The sequence below is a fragment of the Camelina sativa genome, chromosome 5 (genome assembly GCF_030686135.1).
Source record: "Camelina sativa cultivar CO46 ecotype springtype chromosome 5, ASM3068613v1".
Classification (NCBI taxonomy): domain Eukaryota; kingdom Viridiplantae; phylum Streptophyta; class Magnoliopsida; order Brassicales; family Brassicaceae; genus Camelina; species Camelina sativa.
The window spans coordinates 16,864,890-16,882,748 of record NC_141884.1 but is presented as its reverse complement, the minus strand read 5'-3'; the positions used below and the strand labels follow the sequence as shown (position 1 = coordinate 16,882,748).

The 17,859-nt window shown below is 37.5% G+C and overlaps 3 protein-coding genes across 3 annotated transcripts; 2 read left to right on the top strand and 1 right to left on the bottom strand.

The window, feature by feature from the left end:
• Window positions 1-9,767: 9,767 nt before the first annotated feature.
• LOC147943845 (uncharacterized) lies at window positions 9,768-10,220 on the top strand. The gene has a single exon (XM_087512386.1). The coding sequence runs from the start codon at window positions 9,768-9,770 to the stop codon at window positions 10,218-10,220; it is 453 nt and encodes a 150-aa protein (XP_087368512.1).
• Window positions 10,221-11,888: 1,668 nt separating this feature from the next.
• Window positions 11,889-14,853, bottom strand: LOC147943844 (uncharacterized). The gene has a single exon (XM_087450162.1). The coding sequence runs from the start codon at window positions 14,641-14,643 to the stop codon at window positions 12,448-12,450; it is 2,196 nt and encodes a 731-aa protein (XP_087306288.1). The 5' UTR covers window positions 14,644-14,853; the 3' UTR covers window positions 11,889-12,447.
• Window positions 14,854-15,002: 149 nt separating this feature from the next.
• On the top strand, window positions 15,003-16,049 carry LOC104787649 (multiple RNA-binding domain-containing protein 1-like). The gene is made up of 4 exons (XM_087450163.1): window positions 15,003-15,205; window positions 15,417-15,506; window positions 15,605-15,723; window positions 15,839-16,049. The coding sequence occupies exons 1-3, from the start codon at window positions 15,087-15,089 to the stop codon at window positions 15,699-15,701; spliced, it is 306 nt and encodes a 101-aa protein (XP_087306289.1). The 5' UTR covers window positions 15,003-15,086; the 3' UTR covers window positions 15,702-15,723; window positions 15,839-16,049.
• Window positions 16,050-17,859: the final 1,810 nt, after the last annotated feature.

Genomic DNA, 17,859 nt, shown 5'->3' with positions numbered 1-17,859 from the left:
AGGTAAGTCGATAGTCATGGCCAAGAGGTGTTGGAGATTCGAGCAGAGCATCAAACCGCAAGCGAGCTCAAGGTGCTTTGACGCCACATTCACAAACAAGGTGGAAATGTGGTTGATAGTCCTTATCAAATTGACATTGGGACGTTGAAAGGGTTTCCAAAGCCGAGAGACACAATGGTTTGTTTGGCTCATTGGCAAGGAGGAGGGTGGTAGACGGATTGAAGTTGGGAAAGGCTTTCTGGAGGAAGTTTCGGTAACCACACTTCTATGAGATATGGTCATAGTGCCGATATTCTTCAGACTTTGCCAGAGTAGATCATCAGTCCTAGCTTTTTTGATTTGTTTTTGATAACATTCAGACCATAAGGATGATATGTAGGGAAGAGTAGGAAGGCTTCGGTAATCTCCTTCCTTGGAGAGAAGACCATAATGCCGAGCTTCCTGAGGCTTCCGGTCTCAGAGCAACTAGTACAGGGTAGCAAATGGGATACTCGGGAGCACAGCTGAGACATATAGAGTAGATATGAGAGGAACCGGTAACCTTCTCTCAACAGAGAAGAGGTCATAATGCCGGTCCTCATCAATCTATGGTGTACAAAGGTAGGGACCCTAAGCGATTCAAAAGGCAGGGTTCTCAAGTAAGCTTTGCAACAACAGAGCAGCGATGGGTGTCTAAGTTCGAATTGCAGTCTTCGGACAATTGAAGCAATAAATCAACCCAAAGGTATGCTACGGGAAAGCAATAGGAGACTTGGGACAAACCTGGAATTGTGAAGTACAGAGATTGGGTCTTGGGGGCTTGTCGAGGTCTTGTACAGCACCGTCGTCAACACAGAGCTCCTTTCCAACTGCGACCAAACAACCGGCTTGGCGAGGGGACCTAGATCCAAGGAGAAGAGAGATGATACAATTGACTTCAAGGGGCGCTTGTGGCAAGGACGAAAGACAAGGTGAGGAAGGCGAATTGGAGTCTCAGATTATGCATTTGGGGGCTGGTAACTCGTGAGAATCACCTCACTGTGAGAAACCACCGGGAGAGACGGAGGGAGATGGATGGGATGAAGCTGAGGCATGGCCGGATTTATTGAGCGAAGACTTGGTGGACCTCCGGGACGTTCACCGTCGAAACAGACAAAGAGTGGGCTTAGGTAGAAGAGGAGAGCACGAGGATACCTGATCAGTTTCCCAGCGACGCTGAGGTTTGAAATCTTGGGTTTCGTGCCAGAGAGAGCGGCTTGGGCTTTCTTTATTTACATTTTTTTTGGAATAGACTAGCTATTAATATAAATTGATTGATCAAATGAAAAGGAGTCGATTATAGGATGAAATATATTAAATAAAACGATAATTAAACCAATAAATATTATCTATTAATAACTAAAACATGAAGTTTAAGAAATTATAAATATTTATTATTTGAACAGAAGATATTATTATTATTTAAATATACTTATAAAAAAAACCATCCAATAAAAATAAAAGTGCATAATACAAATAATCATAACATACTAAGTAGACATTAATTTTACATAGAAACTTTAGAAAATCAAATAAAATAAAATAAAGAAAAACTTATAAAGTATATAACAAACTTAAACAGATGGAGTATATATGAAATGAATAACATTCCCAAATTACATCAATCAATATGTCTACAAATGCTACAAATACAATCAGTAAAGAGTAAAACATAAATTGAAATGTGACAGAACAAATCTTGATAACTACCCGAATTATCAATCATAATTCATAAATGCTCATTGTATAATAATTTCATACATCTTATATAATAAAGTAGGCTTCCACCTCTAAGAAAGCTCTAACTGATTAGCATGTGGCATTCCTGTCATTTTTTTTCCCTTTATCCCATGTTTAAACAATTGATTAATGGGTCATGTTAACTAAGCCCAACAAATTTATCATCTTCTATAAATTTATTGAATTATCCCCAAAAATAATATGATGACAGGAATCTATGAATTCTCCTCTTCTATGTCTCTCCCTCTCCCCCACCCCCCTTATCTATTCAATTCCTTAGACTCTGTTTTAACCAAATCTGTTATTTGATTTGGTCACACTGTTTCAATAAACCAATTCTTCAGACTTTCTTTTCCAATAAATTGATTATCAATTTCCCTTATGGCGGCGGGAAGAAATAAGAAGCGTTATTATGACAGAGTCTGATTCCTTTGAGATTGTGGTAAAGTTTCTAAAGAGAAACAGTTTGGATCTTGGATCGAAATCTAGAGAGCCGGAACTTGGATCCTCTGATCCACATGCTATGGATGCGGAAAAGCCTGTTTACAACTGATCCACATATTTATGTGATGAACGCTACTCCTACCATATTAGTCTTTTTCTTTTTTATAATTCTAATAGAATTCAGCTTAAAAAATAACTCACGCATTGCGCATACAGATTCCTAGTTAGGAATAAAGACAGGTCGATAGTTCATTAATTAAGAATTTGAGCCAAGAACTTATCATTCTGATGTGAGTGATCCATAGTTTTTCTCATCTAGTGTGAGAAGGAAAGAAAAAACAAAATATTTTGTCACAAGGATGCGAGGGAAACCTATAGAAGAGGATCAGGGAATGGACAGTCAAGATTTTTTGGTCGATGTGTTTTCCGGAACAACCATCCCAACCTACCGGAATCCTCCTTTAAGGCCTGAAATTTCACCTTCTCAGTTATCATCAGGTCTGTTCTTATTACTTTTGAGATATACATCAAGAGGCCTTGACCATGTTCAATATCGTGAAAAGAAATTCAAAGCAATTAGCTAAACTGACTATAATTGATAATAGATCTCAAACCAACATTACACAACATATTGATGGAGTTGCTTACTTTGTAGTCCATTCTAGTGTGAACATGAACACACTAAGAACGCGTTCTCCTTATGTTATAAGAACGCGTTATCCTTATGATAGAAGAACATGTTATTCTTAGGATATAAGAACGCGTTCTTCTTACGTTATAAATGTACATTCTAGTAGTTTCCTTAGACTATGTACATTTGATTTTTTTTTCAACACTCTACTTTTTACTTTTTAACACTCCACATCATTTTCTCTTTCCTCCACCTAATAATTCAACATCCATTCAATTTTTATCATCTACAATGGTTTTGTTTAATAAAGTTTAACACCTTACTTTATTTAATTTATTATTTTATTTTTATATGTTCAAATATAATGAAACAAAACTCTATTTATAGAATATGAAAAATAATAAATTTTGATGTAAAGAAAGATAAAATAAAATTTTGATTACTATAAAATAAATGATGTCAAATAGTTAGGATGAAATTAAAAGTATAAAGAATTTTTAACAACCAATAATAATGCATCATGTGTCCTAGTGGTTCCCATTTTTGTTTATTCAACATGTTGAAAGAATTCAACATGGTTTAATCACATAGATTTTTTTTTCATTTTTCAACACCCCCATTGTATGAATTCAACAGTTGAATTTATAATTCAACACCCCCATTGTACATAGTCTTATATAAACTCCATTGTATCCCTATAAATAGTTTGTAACTAGGTTATTACTATTCAAGGAATGAGAATCTCTCCTTCTCCTCTATTCTAACCTAGCCGCCCTCTCTCTCTCTCTCTCTCTCTCTCTCTCTCTCTCGTGATCATTTTATTTCATTATATATTCTTCTCATACTCACTTGTTCGTAATTCTTACATGGTATTAGAGCAGTAACGCTCCTCTTGTGTTAATTCTCAATTCTTCATCTTCCGCACCAGAATCCGATCATGGATCTCAGCAAAACCGTAATCTTCCCTGTTACACTTAAAGGTGGAAACTACTTGCTATGGGCAAGAACCACAAAGAAAAAATTGTGCGGTCAAGGGCTCTGGAAGCACATTGAGAGCAATGAAGCTGTGAAAGAGACGATGACCAAACAAGAAGGAAAGGAGATCGTTGTGTGTGACAACACCAAGTGGTTCCAAGAGAAACAAAGTGTTTTAGCCTTTATCCAAAATTCCTTAGATGCCTCGATTCTTGAGATACCCTAAAGATTGTGAGACGGCTAAGGATCATTGGGATACCCTAAAGATTGTGTTTGGTAATATCTCTAATCTGAGTCGTGTGTTTGAGGTAAATAAAGAAATCAACAATCTCAACCAGGAAGACATGAAGTTTACTAAACACTTTGGCAAGTTCAAATTTCTTTGGGCAGAGTTGGAAATGCTATGGCCTAGCTCGGTGGATCCAATGGTTCTAAATGAACGCCGTGAACAAGACAAGGTGTTTGGCCTGCTCTTGACGTTGAATTCATCATACAAGGACCTCATCAAGCATATTCTTCGTTCGGACAAGCTTCCAAGTCTCGACGATGTGTGCAATCAAATTCAAAAGGAGCATGGTTCCATTGGTCTGTTTGGAGCTGTAACGCCCCGACCGCAACCTCTTAGTGGGCTCCATGTCCACTCCCAGTCCATGGGCCCACCTTCTTTAATGGGCCTCACGTCCTCTCACTAGGCCTGTGAGCCCATCAATATCCGACGGCCGGTTTGCTATGTCCGGGAGGCTTTAAAAACTTGTTACCTTCCCTACAAATCACCACATGATCTTTCCCTGTGTTTTGTCCTCACTTGCACAGTTCCGACAATCACTTCCCGGAAGGTCACCCATCCTGACCGAAAAGATAAGTGCACTTTGGTGATATATGTGGCCAAATCAATTTTTTTTAAATCTCTCTGCAAGTCTCTGAAACTGGGGTGTCACAATTCACCCCCACTAATAGATCACAACGTCCTCGTTGCATACCAAGACTGTCACCCCGACGGTGTGAGCCCACTCGAGTCCACACTCGTCTGGGTTTGGCTCTGATACCACTTGTAACATCCCGACCGCCACCTCTTAGTGGGCCCCATGTCAATCTAGTCCATGGGCCCACCTTTCTTAATGGGCCTCATGTCGTCTCACTAGGCCCGTGAGCCCATCCATATCCGACGGCCGGTTTGCTACGTCCGGGAGGTTTTAAAGACTTGTTACCGTCCCTACAAATCACCACATGATCTTTCCTTGTGTTTTATCCTAACTCACACAGTTCCGACAGTCACTTCCCGGAAGGTCACCCATCTTGAGACTACTCAAACTCAAGCACGCTTAACTCTGGAGTTTTATCAGGCCCCTTGACCGAAAAGGTAAGTACACTTTGGTGACATAGGTGGCCAAATCAATTCTTTTAAACATCTCCGCAAGTCTCTGAAACCGGGGTGTCACAGGAGCCAACAAAGGAGAGGTAGTTGTTGCAAACAAGGGCTACTATAGGAATGATGGAAAGAACCAGCTCATATTTGATAATTGCAAGAAACCTGGACATCTTAAGGAGAAATGCTAGGCTAAAAAATATTGTTATTATAGTGAAAAATTACAATTACATATTGTTCTCGTTAATTTTTTTTAGTTAGATTATTTCGTTTGTTATATAGTATTTGATATTATTAAATATTTCATAATACAGTGCCAGATACTTTTGTGTTTGATATTCAAGTTTGTTTGTGCTTTAAAACTTTGAATTTTTTCTTAGAGCTCATATCTAACTGTAATAATATAAAATACTCTACAACTTGTAATAAAATAGCTAAATTATTTTAAAGTTTTCAATTTCTTGATATGCATATTTTCATTTGATAGCTTTATAGGCTATTAAAATACGACACCTAAATTTATTTTATATAAGTTTGAATTTATGTATATCATTTGTATAAGTGAATTTGTTTATAGTATTTGTAATTTATTGTCAATAATATTTTATACATATTACAAATTCAAAACTAAAACCATAAAATTTATAACATTCGAAAGTATAATCTAAATTTGCTAAAATTGTTTATTATTATAAGAAAACAGTTAATATATATATCTACAAATTAATAATTATTAATTTATACTATAAGATAATAAATATTAATTTATAGATAAATTAATATCACTATAAATTAATAAAATTTCATAGTCCCAACATTATTAATTTATAGAGGTTTCACTATATTGTCCACGCGACCATCAGCAAAAGGTTTTTGATTGTTGGAAGTCAATATGGTAGCTAATGGTTATGTGCAAGATGGTCCCTATGGATTGTCGAAATGGAAGCGAGTTGTTCTCTGAATTCTTTTCTTTCTGAGACATCTAAAAGTGAAGAATGGGGAACATATACTCTTACTGAGGCCGAGAATTTAAGAATTCAGCTTGAGGGTATTGACTTGGAGGCTCAATGATATCTAAGACTGACTTTGAAGATATCAAAGTGAAAGCTGAAAAGAGTTTAGGGAATGCACAAACTGTCGGATTAGAACTGTAGTTGTTAACTCGAATGGTGATGTGAGCAATGAATGTAGCTAACAAAACTGGTTTAGTTTATCTTATTGGTCATGAGAGTGAACTTATTCAAGCAAATGTTGTAGCCGAGGGGAACAACCCAAAAGACATGCATGTTGAGTTTTGTATCCTCTTGCTATGTTTCTCCGGTGTTGTTGTATTTGAGGGAGATGATGATGCAAGTAATCCGATAAAAACATCAACAGAAACATCTAAACACCCCGCTGGGTGCTGAATTCTCTGAAAGTAGAGATGAAGTCAGGATACTTGTGGAGAAGCTTGTGGTGGTGTGTTTTTCATCATTGTTGGTGAGATCTCGTCGTTTGGCAAAAGTGAGTGCATGAACATGGATTATCTAAGCTAAGATCTTTGTTTCTGTGATTTTTGGGTGATATGTGATTGTTTTCTTGTGAGTTCTATGTGTTTTCGTGACTCTTGAGGCTTAGATATGTTCCTGGGTTCGTGTGGGATGGATGGGAGCAGCTTGGAGGCGAGATTCGGATGCGAGGACAGCGCGTTTGACCTAGGAGCATCGATCAATGTCATGTGGAGGTGTCGGTCAATGCAATTAGGGATTTCGTGAAATGTCGAGCATGCGTCGATCAATGCAAGGTGGTATCGATCGACAGATGTTATGTGGTCGATGCACCCTCCGCAAGTGTCGATCGACACCAACCTTCATCAGCGGCTGATGACGTGTTGGCTTTATGTATTGCCTGGTTTTTTTATTGTTTGTTGATTGTGTCATGAGAGATCTTATTGCTTGTGTATATAGCCCAGTAGATGAAAGGATTGCCTCACTAAGTATTTCTGATAATACTTATGCCTCTGTTTTGTGTTGTGGCACAGGTAAAGGCAAAGTGTGATCGTGGAATCAAGGCTATGAAGAGGAAAATGTTCTAGAGGTTTGGTTGATTGTTTTGTGCTTTGATAGGATGTTAGAGGGGAACATAGTTGTCTAGAACGATTGTCAAGATTGTTGGTTCTATGACTTTGTGTTATGTTTTGGATTGTTCCTGAAATTGATTTAAGTTTTTCATTATTCTTTATTGGTTTATTGGATTTTTTTATTTGTTATACGTTGTTTGTTATTGATTGGGGTAGCTTGCTAGTAAGTATAGGATCACTAAATATTATGATATATATATATATATAAAGGGATATAACAAAATCTCAAAACTTAATCACTCTTCCGCGGATTAAGAGTGATTTCAGATTATACTTCTTTTTACATGGTAACAAAATCCAAGCAGGGGTGAAGAAGGAGGATGTTACGAAATTTAAGAAAGTTCTCACAAAAAGGGATAGAAAAATCATTGAGAAATTTTCAGTCACGGAAGTGCTAGAACACAGGTTGATTTTAATCACTAGATTTTAACTGTGTACGAGCACGGGTACGGTTACAGACAACCACATATTGTCCAAAACACATTTTTAAACAATCATATAAATTAATTTTATATAAAAAGTGCAATATAAATAAAATGAATTTCAATCCGTGTTTTAGCACAGGTCCTAGTATATATCAAATACGTAAAGTATCATGTATATTGGACAATAAAGAAAAGCTTAAAAAAAACTCTATTGTTATGATTTACATTTATGACTTTTCTATCTTCTCGTTTTGCAAATAAACGTCAATTTCCCTAAAAAGCTATACCACACATGTATAATTTAATGTTTAAAATTTTACCTATTTTTCAAGTGGTTCAGTTTACTAAGTTCATATACTTTCATAAACCATAATTAAATTTTGATTACTCTAATATCATTATTAACTAAAAATAATATTTTCTATAAAGTTCAGTCTATTTTTAGTGTTAGGATGAAAATAGATAATTCGAATAATGAAAAACATTATGCGAACAACTTTTGACAAAAAAAAAAATAACAAAGAGGATTTGACTTTTCAGATAACGGTTTTGAATCAAAAATTTTGGGTAGGTATATTCCTTTATCAAATTTTCACTAATTTTGGATAATGGTTTGACTATATGACATATAACGATCAATTATGTAACAGGTTTTTGAGAATTTTGAGTATTTTTTAATATATCTAGAGAATTTTACAAAATTATTTTATTTCTCTTTACAATATCTATTAATTTAATAAAAATGAAACTTATAGACAGGGAATATGAGTATTCCGTCTAAATTTATTATAATAAATATAGTCGAACATGTAATTATTTAAAAGAGAACAATTATGGACGAAATTTTTTTATGCGTACAAGACACAACGGGTATCATGTTCTCAAATACATACATCTAGGTTAAATATGTAAACTAAATGAAACCAGAACCGAATCCAAATCCAAATTTGATTTAACACCCCTAAACAAAATGTTGAAAATGTCTGGACTAGTTTAGAATAATATACACGTAATATCACTTACCTAAATGATATCTTAATATTTTTTTTTTATAAATATCACCCATTTAGATTTGAGAAGAAGTTTATGTGAAATTTTCAATTTTCTTTTTAAAACTACGCAAACATAATTTCGCACGTATGTGCGGGTTCGAACCTATAGGTAGTTCATATTACTTGGAACTTGGAAGCTCTTACATTTATTTTTCTCTTCAAAATAAATGTTTCTTAATTTTTTCATCAAGAAAAGATTTTAAATATTTTTAAAAAAAACAAAGTAGATTATTTATACATTTTAGATATGTTAATTATTTACACTATTAAAATTAATATTAAATTGTTTACTTTTTGGAAATAATTAACCAAAATTCATGTCACCCATTTAGACCCAATAATTAAAGGAAGATACTTCTCAGATTCAAACATACTCGATGCTCCAAGAGGAACACAACCTTTTTTCGGCTGGCAATCTGTACTTGTTGGTCGTGATCTCCTTAAAAAATGGCTACGTTTTACTATAGGTGTTGGAACAAGCATCAAGACATGGACAGATCCTTGGTTGCCAGTACACCCTCCTCGACCCCCACGGCTAGCTGAGAATATACAAGGCGACTCGTCCACAGTAAACACTCTTTTCTTGCCAAGCAGAAGCGGTTGGAATGAGAGTTTAGTTCATGAGAAGGTCCATCCAGATGATGTCAATCATGTTCTCTTGATTAAAAAAAGTCATTGGCAGAATCAGGACTACCTAGGATGGCACTATACTGAAAATGATATATACTCTGTCAATTCTGGCTATTGGCTTGCAACCCATCTTCCAGAGCAAGAATTTCAAGCCAGACCTCCTTATGGAAATCCACAAATAAAAACAGATATCTGGAAAACAAAACTTCCTCCAAAATTCAAGCACTTTCTCTGGCGTATGTCTTCTCGCGCTTTGGCTACAGGAGATGAATTAGAGCGACGTCATATCTCTACAAACCCATTTTGAAAAAGATGTGTTCATGTTGTTGAAACTACCGAACATCTTTTCTTTACTTGTCCCCATGCTATGCAGGTTTGGCGGAGTTCTATTATCCCTATTAGAAGTCTCCTAAACCCAAATGAGCATCTCGACAACAAAATCAAGGCGATCCTAGATTTTCATAAACAGAGGAGTCACTATAACCGTCTCTCCCTTCTTCCGTTTTGGATTCTTTGGAAAATTTGGACAAGTCGTAACAAGCTCATTTTTCAGAAGATTAATCACAGTTGGCAGAGATTGCTGAAGGAAGCTAAGCAAGAAATGGATGAATGGCTAGCTATCATCCCTCCGCCCTCACGAGTTAGTCCTCAGGTCCCATGCTCTACCATCAGTAGCAGAAGGAACAGCTCTAACTGGCAAAAACCACCTTATGGATGGGTTAAGTGTAATTATGATGGCAGCTTTCTCAATGGTGACAGACAAGCAACGTCCGGCTGGATAGTTCGTGATGATCAAGGACATTTTAAAGAAACAGGTTAAGTAACGGAGGCTAAAGTCAAGTCAGCTTTTGAAGCTGAGTGTCAAAGTTTATTATTTGCTATGCAACAAACATGGAGGAATGGGTACACAAACGTTATTTTTGAAGGAGACTGTCAAAGCTTGGTAATGGCGATCAACAGCTCTTCTCTTCGCTTTGATATCTATAACTGGATAGAAGAGATAAAAGGATGGGCAACAAGATTTGACAATGTCGTTTTCCGATGGACTTCAAGGCAATCGAACCATTTAGCGGATAAACTAGCCAAAGTTCAGCGTGATAGGAACATAGATTTCTCTTTGTACTTTTCAATTCCTCTTTGTATTTTGGCTGAATTCAGCTCTGTATTCTCTGTTTCATAATCAATACAGTTGAAGGTTTTTTTAAAAAAAAAAAGTAGATTATTTATACATTTTAGATATGTTATTTTTTTTTAAAAAAGTAGATTATTTATACATTTTAAGTATGTTAATTATTTACACTATTAAAATTAATATTAAATTGTTTACCTTTTTGAAAATAATTAACCAAAATTCATGTCACCCATTTAGACCCAATAATTAGAACCCTATATCTCTGGCTATGCCTGATCCGCCGTTCTCCAACGAAGCTATGTCTGATCCGTCGTTCTCTGACGAAGCTGGGTCTGATCCGCCGTTCTCCAACGAAGCTATGTCTGATCCGTCGTTCTCCGACGAAGCTAAGCCTTATTCGCGGGTGCGTTATTGTGATCCGCGGTTACCTGACGATAGTATATATGGACCAGACTTCGATACATACATAAGTACGTAAGAGCACCATTAGTGGGAGCTACTCTTATGGTTACTCTTTCATTTGGGCCCAAAAACCAAATTAAAAACTCATTTTTTGGTCAATTAAGTAGAGAATCGATTCTCTGGGAAAGAATTGAGCAACCCAGAGAGTAACACAATGTGGCCTATTTTGATTCGTGGACGCAAAATACAAAAAGGAATTGTTTTTTTCTTTCTTCTCTCTTCTTGCTCGATCCTCTCTCTTCTATGTCGATCCAGACGGCGAATCGAAGGCGATTCAGAAAAATCAATCCATAGTTCCAGACCCAATTCATCTTTGAGCTTTGTCATCCATTCCTTCAAATTCTTCATCGGAATATCCACTCCGATCTAAAAACCGCCTTTCATCTTCTTCTTCGCGTTGCCCTCTCTCGTCGTCGGCGGCAGATTAAAATCGCCCTTCAATTCTACAGTTGCAAGAACATGCTCTTTCAAAACCAAATTCGAGCCTTCTCACAACTAAATTTTGTTCCTTTATTGATTCTCTGAAATCAGTCTCTGTTATTTTTGTACTTTTTGCTTTCCAATGATGGGAAGAGTAGACAATTTGCTTTTATTTGATATCGTAGTGCTGAAGAAGCTCAAGAAGCTATCAAGTATTTCAACAAGTCTTTTCTTGATACTTCTCGTATATATGTGATGATGTTTAAAGCTGGTCGCCTTTTCGTGATGATGACAATACTTGACACTGATCGCCTTTTCGTCCGTAACCTGCCTTACATTGCAACGTACGGGATTGTCTTGTGATAAGATGGAAATCACCTTATCAAGGATAATAATAGAAATGAAGATAAGAAACAGAAGAATTAGGGATTGAGGTGAAGAATCAGAGAAGATTAGGAGAGAAGAGTAGAAACGTTGAGGAAGAAGATAAACATTTTTGTTAATTCCTTCGATAAAAGGGTTCTATAGAGAACAAACAGAGTTAAATAGGAGAAGGACTAAAGGGCTTAGACAACAATATTTAAGCAGCCCATTAAGAACTAAACGAGGCCCAAATGGTCTCTCTTATTAATACCGTTCCCTCGAAGAACCACCTTGTCCTCAAGGTGGATAGAAATAAAACTCTCCAAACCTGATCTTCGATGTGATTGCTCCAACTTTTTCACTTACCGTTTTACCTTCAGTCAATTCTGCACCTATCAAATAGATCCCAATAGATGTCACCGACCTAATAGCACCCATCTCTAAATACATGCGGCAACCATGAATCTTTTCCAGCATCTTGGAAGTAACAAGCCAATCTTTTCTTTCACCCTTCTCAAACCATACGTACATTGGCTTTGCAATCTCTCCTTTATGCTTCTCCTTCCACACATGTGCAAGAATCTGATCTCTTACAACGATGCTTCCTTGAAACCTTTGAGCTTGGTGACACTGTGCTAAAACTCCTTCTCCAATGCCTAGGTCTTTACTTTCATTGAACCTTGGAGTCTCCTTGAAATACTTGAAGCTTAGCTTCTTCTCTTGGCATTCTCCAATCTCCACCCACCAGCTGTTCATGTTTTGCGTCACTAACGCTCTCACCACTAGTGGCCCTACTCTCCCCTTTTACAACTATCTTGTCCTCAAGATAGCAGGCAGTCCTCCCCAAATTGTTTCTTTGCTCACCTTCTCTTTTCATTTTGACCTTTCTAGTACTGAGCTTCAGCTTTTTGTCCCTTTCACATAAAGTGATCCATTCCTGGTTGTTAAGGAAGGAGAAGGTGTGTTCCTGCCAATTAACACAAGTCTCTCCCAGTTTTGATAGCCAAGTGTACCCCAAAATCAGATCCACTTCAGTCTTTGTCAAGTCAAGTGTGAGAAAATCCTCAATGATTTCAGTTCCTTGAATGAACAAATTGATCCCTTGGCAAGTGCTTTCACTCATGATGATCTGACCATGTCCCAAACGAACTGACCTGGGTTTTGTCACTCTCTTGGGAAGCCTAAGTCGGGAAGCGAACTCCTCTGAAATATAATTATGTGTCGCTCCAGAGTCAATTTCTACCAACACTTTCTGACCTGAGATAGAGCCCCAGAACCTTAAAACCTTGCTCTTGGTACCTTGTAGCTTGACATCACTGTTCTCCTCAACCTTTCTTAGCTGTGCACCCTCCTGTAACCTGGTGAGACTCATTAACTCTGCATTTTCACCAAAATCAGCCGGAACTTGTAATCTAGCTTCTTTTCCCGTGTATCCGCTCATCTCCTCAAGCCATATAGCAAGATCCATTGCCTCTTGAAGTCGCTTAGGTTGCAATTTTCTAACCTCCTCTTGTAAGGGTTGCTGCAAGCCTCGTATGAACACATCCAACACATGCTTCTCTGGTATACTCATGGCCTCTCTACGCTTACCCTCAAACTCTCTGCAGTAACTAGCCACAAAACCCTCTTGTAGCATTCCTGAGTATAATGAACGGCTTATAAAGCTCGGTCTCGGTGGCTCCTTGTTTTGTTCCTTGAGCATCCACTTAAATTCTTTCCAGCTTGTCGGTGAATTCTTTTCCCATAAGCCTTTGATCCACTGACCTGATTCTCCTTCTAAGAGTGAATACACTATCTTCAACCAATCGTTTTGAGGAATCTGGCTTGCAACAAAGTAAGTCTCCAAGCTGCTGATCCACTTAAATAAGTCTTCCTTAGAGCACTTTGACAGCCCAGCTTCTTGAAACTCACTGTGGCCATTTCTCCATTCTGGATCCTTCAAAAACAAGTCATCATGGTTCGGTTGTAGAGTTGATCCTTGAAATCCAATGTAAATGATTCCTGCAGCATCAATGACATCACTCACTCGCTGAGGTTTCATCCCATTATTTTCCCATGCCTCTGCCGATTTTGTCCAGAACATTGACTCATTCCTTGAGTTACCGTTGCTGTTCACCTCCCTTGAATCATGAATTCTGACATTACTCACACGCTGATGGACGGTATTAGCATGAGAAACCACCCCAGATGGTCTCCTTGATCTACTTCTAACATTCACATCCTCATCCACACCATATGATTGAGACCCATCATAACCAGAAATAGAATCCATGTAACTACCCATTCTAACATCATCGTGATTCCACTGGTATAACCACATTTGCGGTTGGATTCCAGAATCAAACCCAAGAGATCTCAACGGTTTACCTTGTTCCTTCACAAAACGTTTGCTGATTTTTGTTCCACCGAAGTTGACGTGTTGCCTCTTACGGATTTTCTTCTTCCTGACCTTATGGTAGCTGCGTGTGACATGTTTTCTTCCTTCCCTTGGAGCTTGGACAGCGGTTGGCAGCTCAGAGATCCAAGGACTGAAAGACGCCTCTGGTAAAGCAGTGCTCACCAAGTGTTCGACAGAAGTCCCAAGAGAAGTTTCTGGGGATTTGCTTGGGGTAGGCTCTGATTGTGGACGATCTAGACTCGCCGTGACGGTTTGTAGGACGGATGGTGGAGGATCTGGACTCACCTTGGTGGTTTGATGACTAGCTGACGGAAGATCTGAGCTCACCGTGATGTTATGTACACCGGTTTGTAGGTCGAATAAGAGTTGTTGTCTCTCGCGATTCGTTCGAACCAACTCCTGCACATAACACTTAATCTCCTCACAAGATCGTAGGATACGATCGCAAGCTTCATCACCGACATTCATTCACTTTTTTTTTTTTTTGATAAATCCTTGAGTTCAACTCTCAATGAAAGCACCCATTTGATAAGATGGAAATCACCTTATCAAGGATAATAATAGAAATGGAGATAAGAAACAGAAGAGTTAGGGATTGAGGTGAAGAATCAGAGAAGATTAGGAGAGAAGAGTAGAAACGTTGAGGAAGAAGATAAACATTTTTGTTAATTCCTTCGATAAAAGGGTTCTACAGAGAACAAACAGAGTTAAATAGGAGAAGGACTAAAGGGCTTAGACAACAATATTTAAGCAGCCCATTAAGAACTAAACGAGGCCCAAATGGTCTCTCTTATCATCTTGTTCATCTTCTGCTCTTTTTATATACCCTGTTTTCTGTTTATCTATCTGTTATTAATCTTATACATCTTTGATTCTCGTCAATAATCTCATGCAATAGAGAAGAAGAGCTTATGGAACATTTAAGCAAATTTGGTGAGATATCAGAAGTCCATCTTGTTCTTGACAAGGAGACGAAAAGGTCCAAAGGAATTGCCTACATCCTTTACCCGATTCCGGAATGTGCGGCAAGGTATTATTCATGTCAAAAAGTAGCCTTATGCTGATTTTTGCTGTTGGTTACCCCTTGAGGTCTGAGTAATTGCTTTGCAAGAAGTAGCGTTATGTTGATTTTGTTGCTGTTGGTTACCCCTTGAGGTCTTGAGTAATTGCTTTTCAAGAAGTAACCTTATGTTGATCTCTAGCTGTTAGTTCAGGTTTTAAAACATTTGATGGTGATGCAGGGCAATGGAGGAATTAGATAACTCAATTTTCCAGGGCCGGTTGTTGCATATTTTTCCAGCCAAGCACCGTGAAACGTCTGATAAACAAGTGTCAGTGGCCTACCCTTTCTAAGTTTCGGTCTTTCAACTTGTAATATTTTTGTGAACCAGATTTTCCATTAGTTGTTTAACATGGCCCTTCTCAACAGGAATGACACTTCTAACCTGCCAAAAACATTCAAGCAAAAGAGAGAGGAACAAAAGAAAGGCATCGGAAGCTGGTGGAAATACAAAGGCTTGGAATAGTTTATTCATGCGACCCGATACTGTACGTTTTTCTTGTTTAAAGAATGCATCTGTTAATGTTTGTTAAATCTGGCTTTTAACAAGAATCAAAAGTTAGTCGCTTCATGTTTTTTTTCCTTTTCCCTTTTGTGTTGTAGATTCTAGAAAACATAGTCAGGGTGTATGGTGTAAGCAAAACTGAGTTACTTGACCGTGAAGCTGAAGTTCCTTTTCTGTTTTTATTGTTTAATATTCCAAAGTTTGTAAAATTTTATTGTTTTCTATTTTATGTAATAATAACAAATTAAATAATTGCTTTGTTATTTTAAATAATTAAAGTTTTATAATTAATAAATACAATTTTAAAAATTATTATTTAAATGCTTGAGTAACCTTCTTTGGAGTTCTCTATTAATAGGGTAATTTTGCTTAAGTTCTTTTAGGATTGCTTTACTTAATTTATAATTATTTATATAATTAAATAATATGAGAGTAACTATGGAGGGTTGCTCCACTAATCATGGTCTAAGATCTCTCTAAATATATATATATATAGATCTCCTGCTCGAAATTGTTTGGTCTATAATCTGGATTAGCTTTCATGTGATCGATTAGCTTTCTCGTATCTAATCGTACATCTGTTATAGCAAATCCCTTTATGATCTTATTTTAATATTTCCTGTCTCGTAATTGCGTATTTGTTCTCCTTTCGCAGATGGTAAGACATGTGTCTTATGGAACGTCGAGGACTACCCAATCCCTTCTGGTTCCGATGATCCTGTTTCCATGGGGAAGAAAATCAAATCAAAACTCGTGGAGGCCAAGTATCTTGGGGAAGTGTCAATCAAGGCTTACGTTGATACGTTGTCGGATGAATTGCAACAGAAATTCGATGAAGCCGGTATCTCAGTCAGTCTCATACCGCCAGGTGAATGAATATATATATATCATTCCATTACTTTTTCAACGTTTATCTATTTATTATTTATTTTCTTACTTGCGCTACATTCTTGGTAGGGTGTAACTTCTCGAAGTCTACTCCGCTGATAGTGGACGCTTTGGGGTGGGCACTGGATAATCCTGCACCAGCAAATATGATTGTACTCTCAAACAACATGGCAGAATTAGGAACAATTATGCATTTTGAATGTATGTACAGGGTTGGTTACGGAATTGTTTTACCCGATTCTAGCTTCGGTTGGCAACCTCCTGACACGGATTGGGATCCTCCTCTAGAGAAGTCAACCTTGTTTTTGGAGGACCTATTTGGTATGAAGCCGAAGAGAGAGGATACTCTTACTGTGGCTTCTTCTGAACAAGGTGAGAGAAAGAAAGAGGCCTCTAATTTCTAGGGAAAAGATGAAGGATCTTTTGGGAGCTCAAAAGTTTGTATTGGTTGATGAGTTGGAACGTTCTTGATTAGTCTTCCAACATGTGGCCTTTTTATGTAGCAATATATGTTGAGACCTTGTAGCCCTGTTCGTTTAGTAGTCGCTACGACACATTCAAGCGATTCAAAATTACACGTCAAAACAAGCAAAAGAAACGGTGGAGATTAAAAAAGGTGTCGCAGCGACTACTTTCTCCAGTGTTGCCGGTGTTACTGGTGTCGCTGAAAAACGGAGCGACCGTAAAACTGATAAAAAAGAGTCGCTGCGACAGTTGCCGTTGTTAGTCTCCACAATCTTGCATATCAAGATACGTGTGTTTTCGCCAAAGCAGCGACCATGAAATGAACAGGGCCACATGTATTTGCTAATGATAATTATTATTCTGTATCTCCCCATTCCATGTCCATATTTTCTAAAGCCCAAAAGAATGTTTTTCTATTCCTATTTCCCATCAACATATATATTATACTCACGAGAAAAAAAATAATTGTTGAATATACCTACTTAAGAGGTTCACGAATCTTGGCTAATGATCAGAAGCAACGAGTAAGACTCATCCCGGTGAAGCTAGCTGTACCTACTTCTCTGGCAAAAGCTGATGCAACTCAGGTTATCAGTGCTGGTCAATCTGTTTCTGATGATATGCCTTTTGTTGAGAATGCTGGGATGTCTCTTTGCATGGAATCAAAAGCATGGCTGAAGAATGGGGAACAGATACTCTTACTGGGGCAAAGAATTTAAGAATTCAGCCTGAAAGCTTAAGTATTGGCTGCATAAAGCTCCTCAGC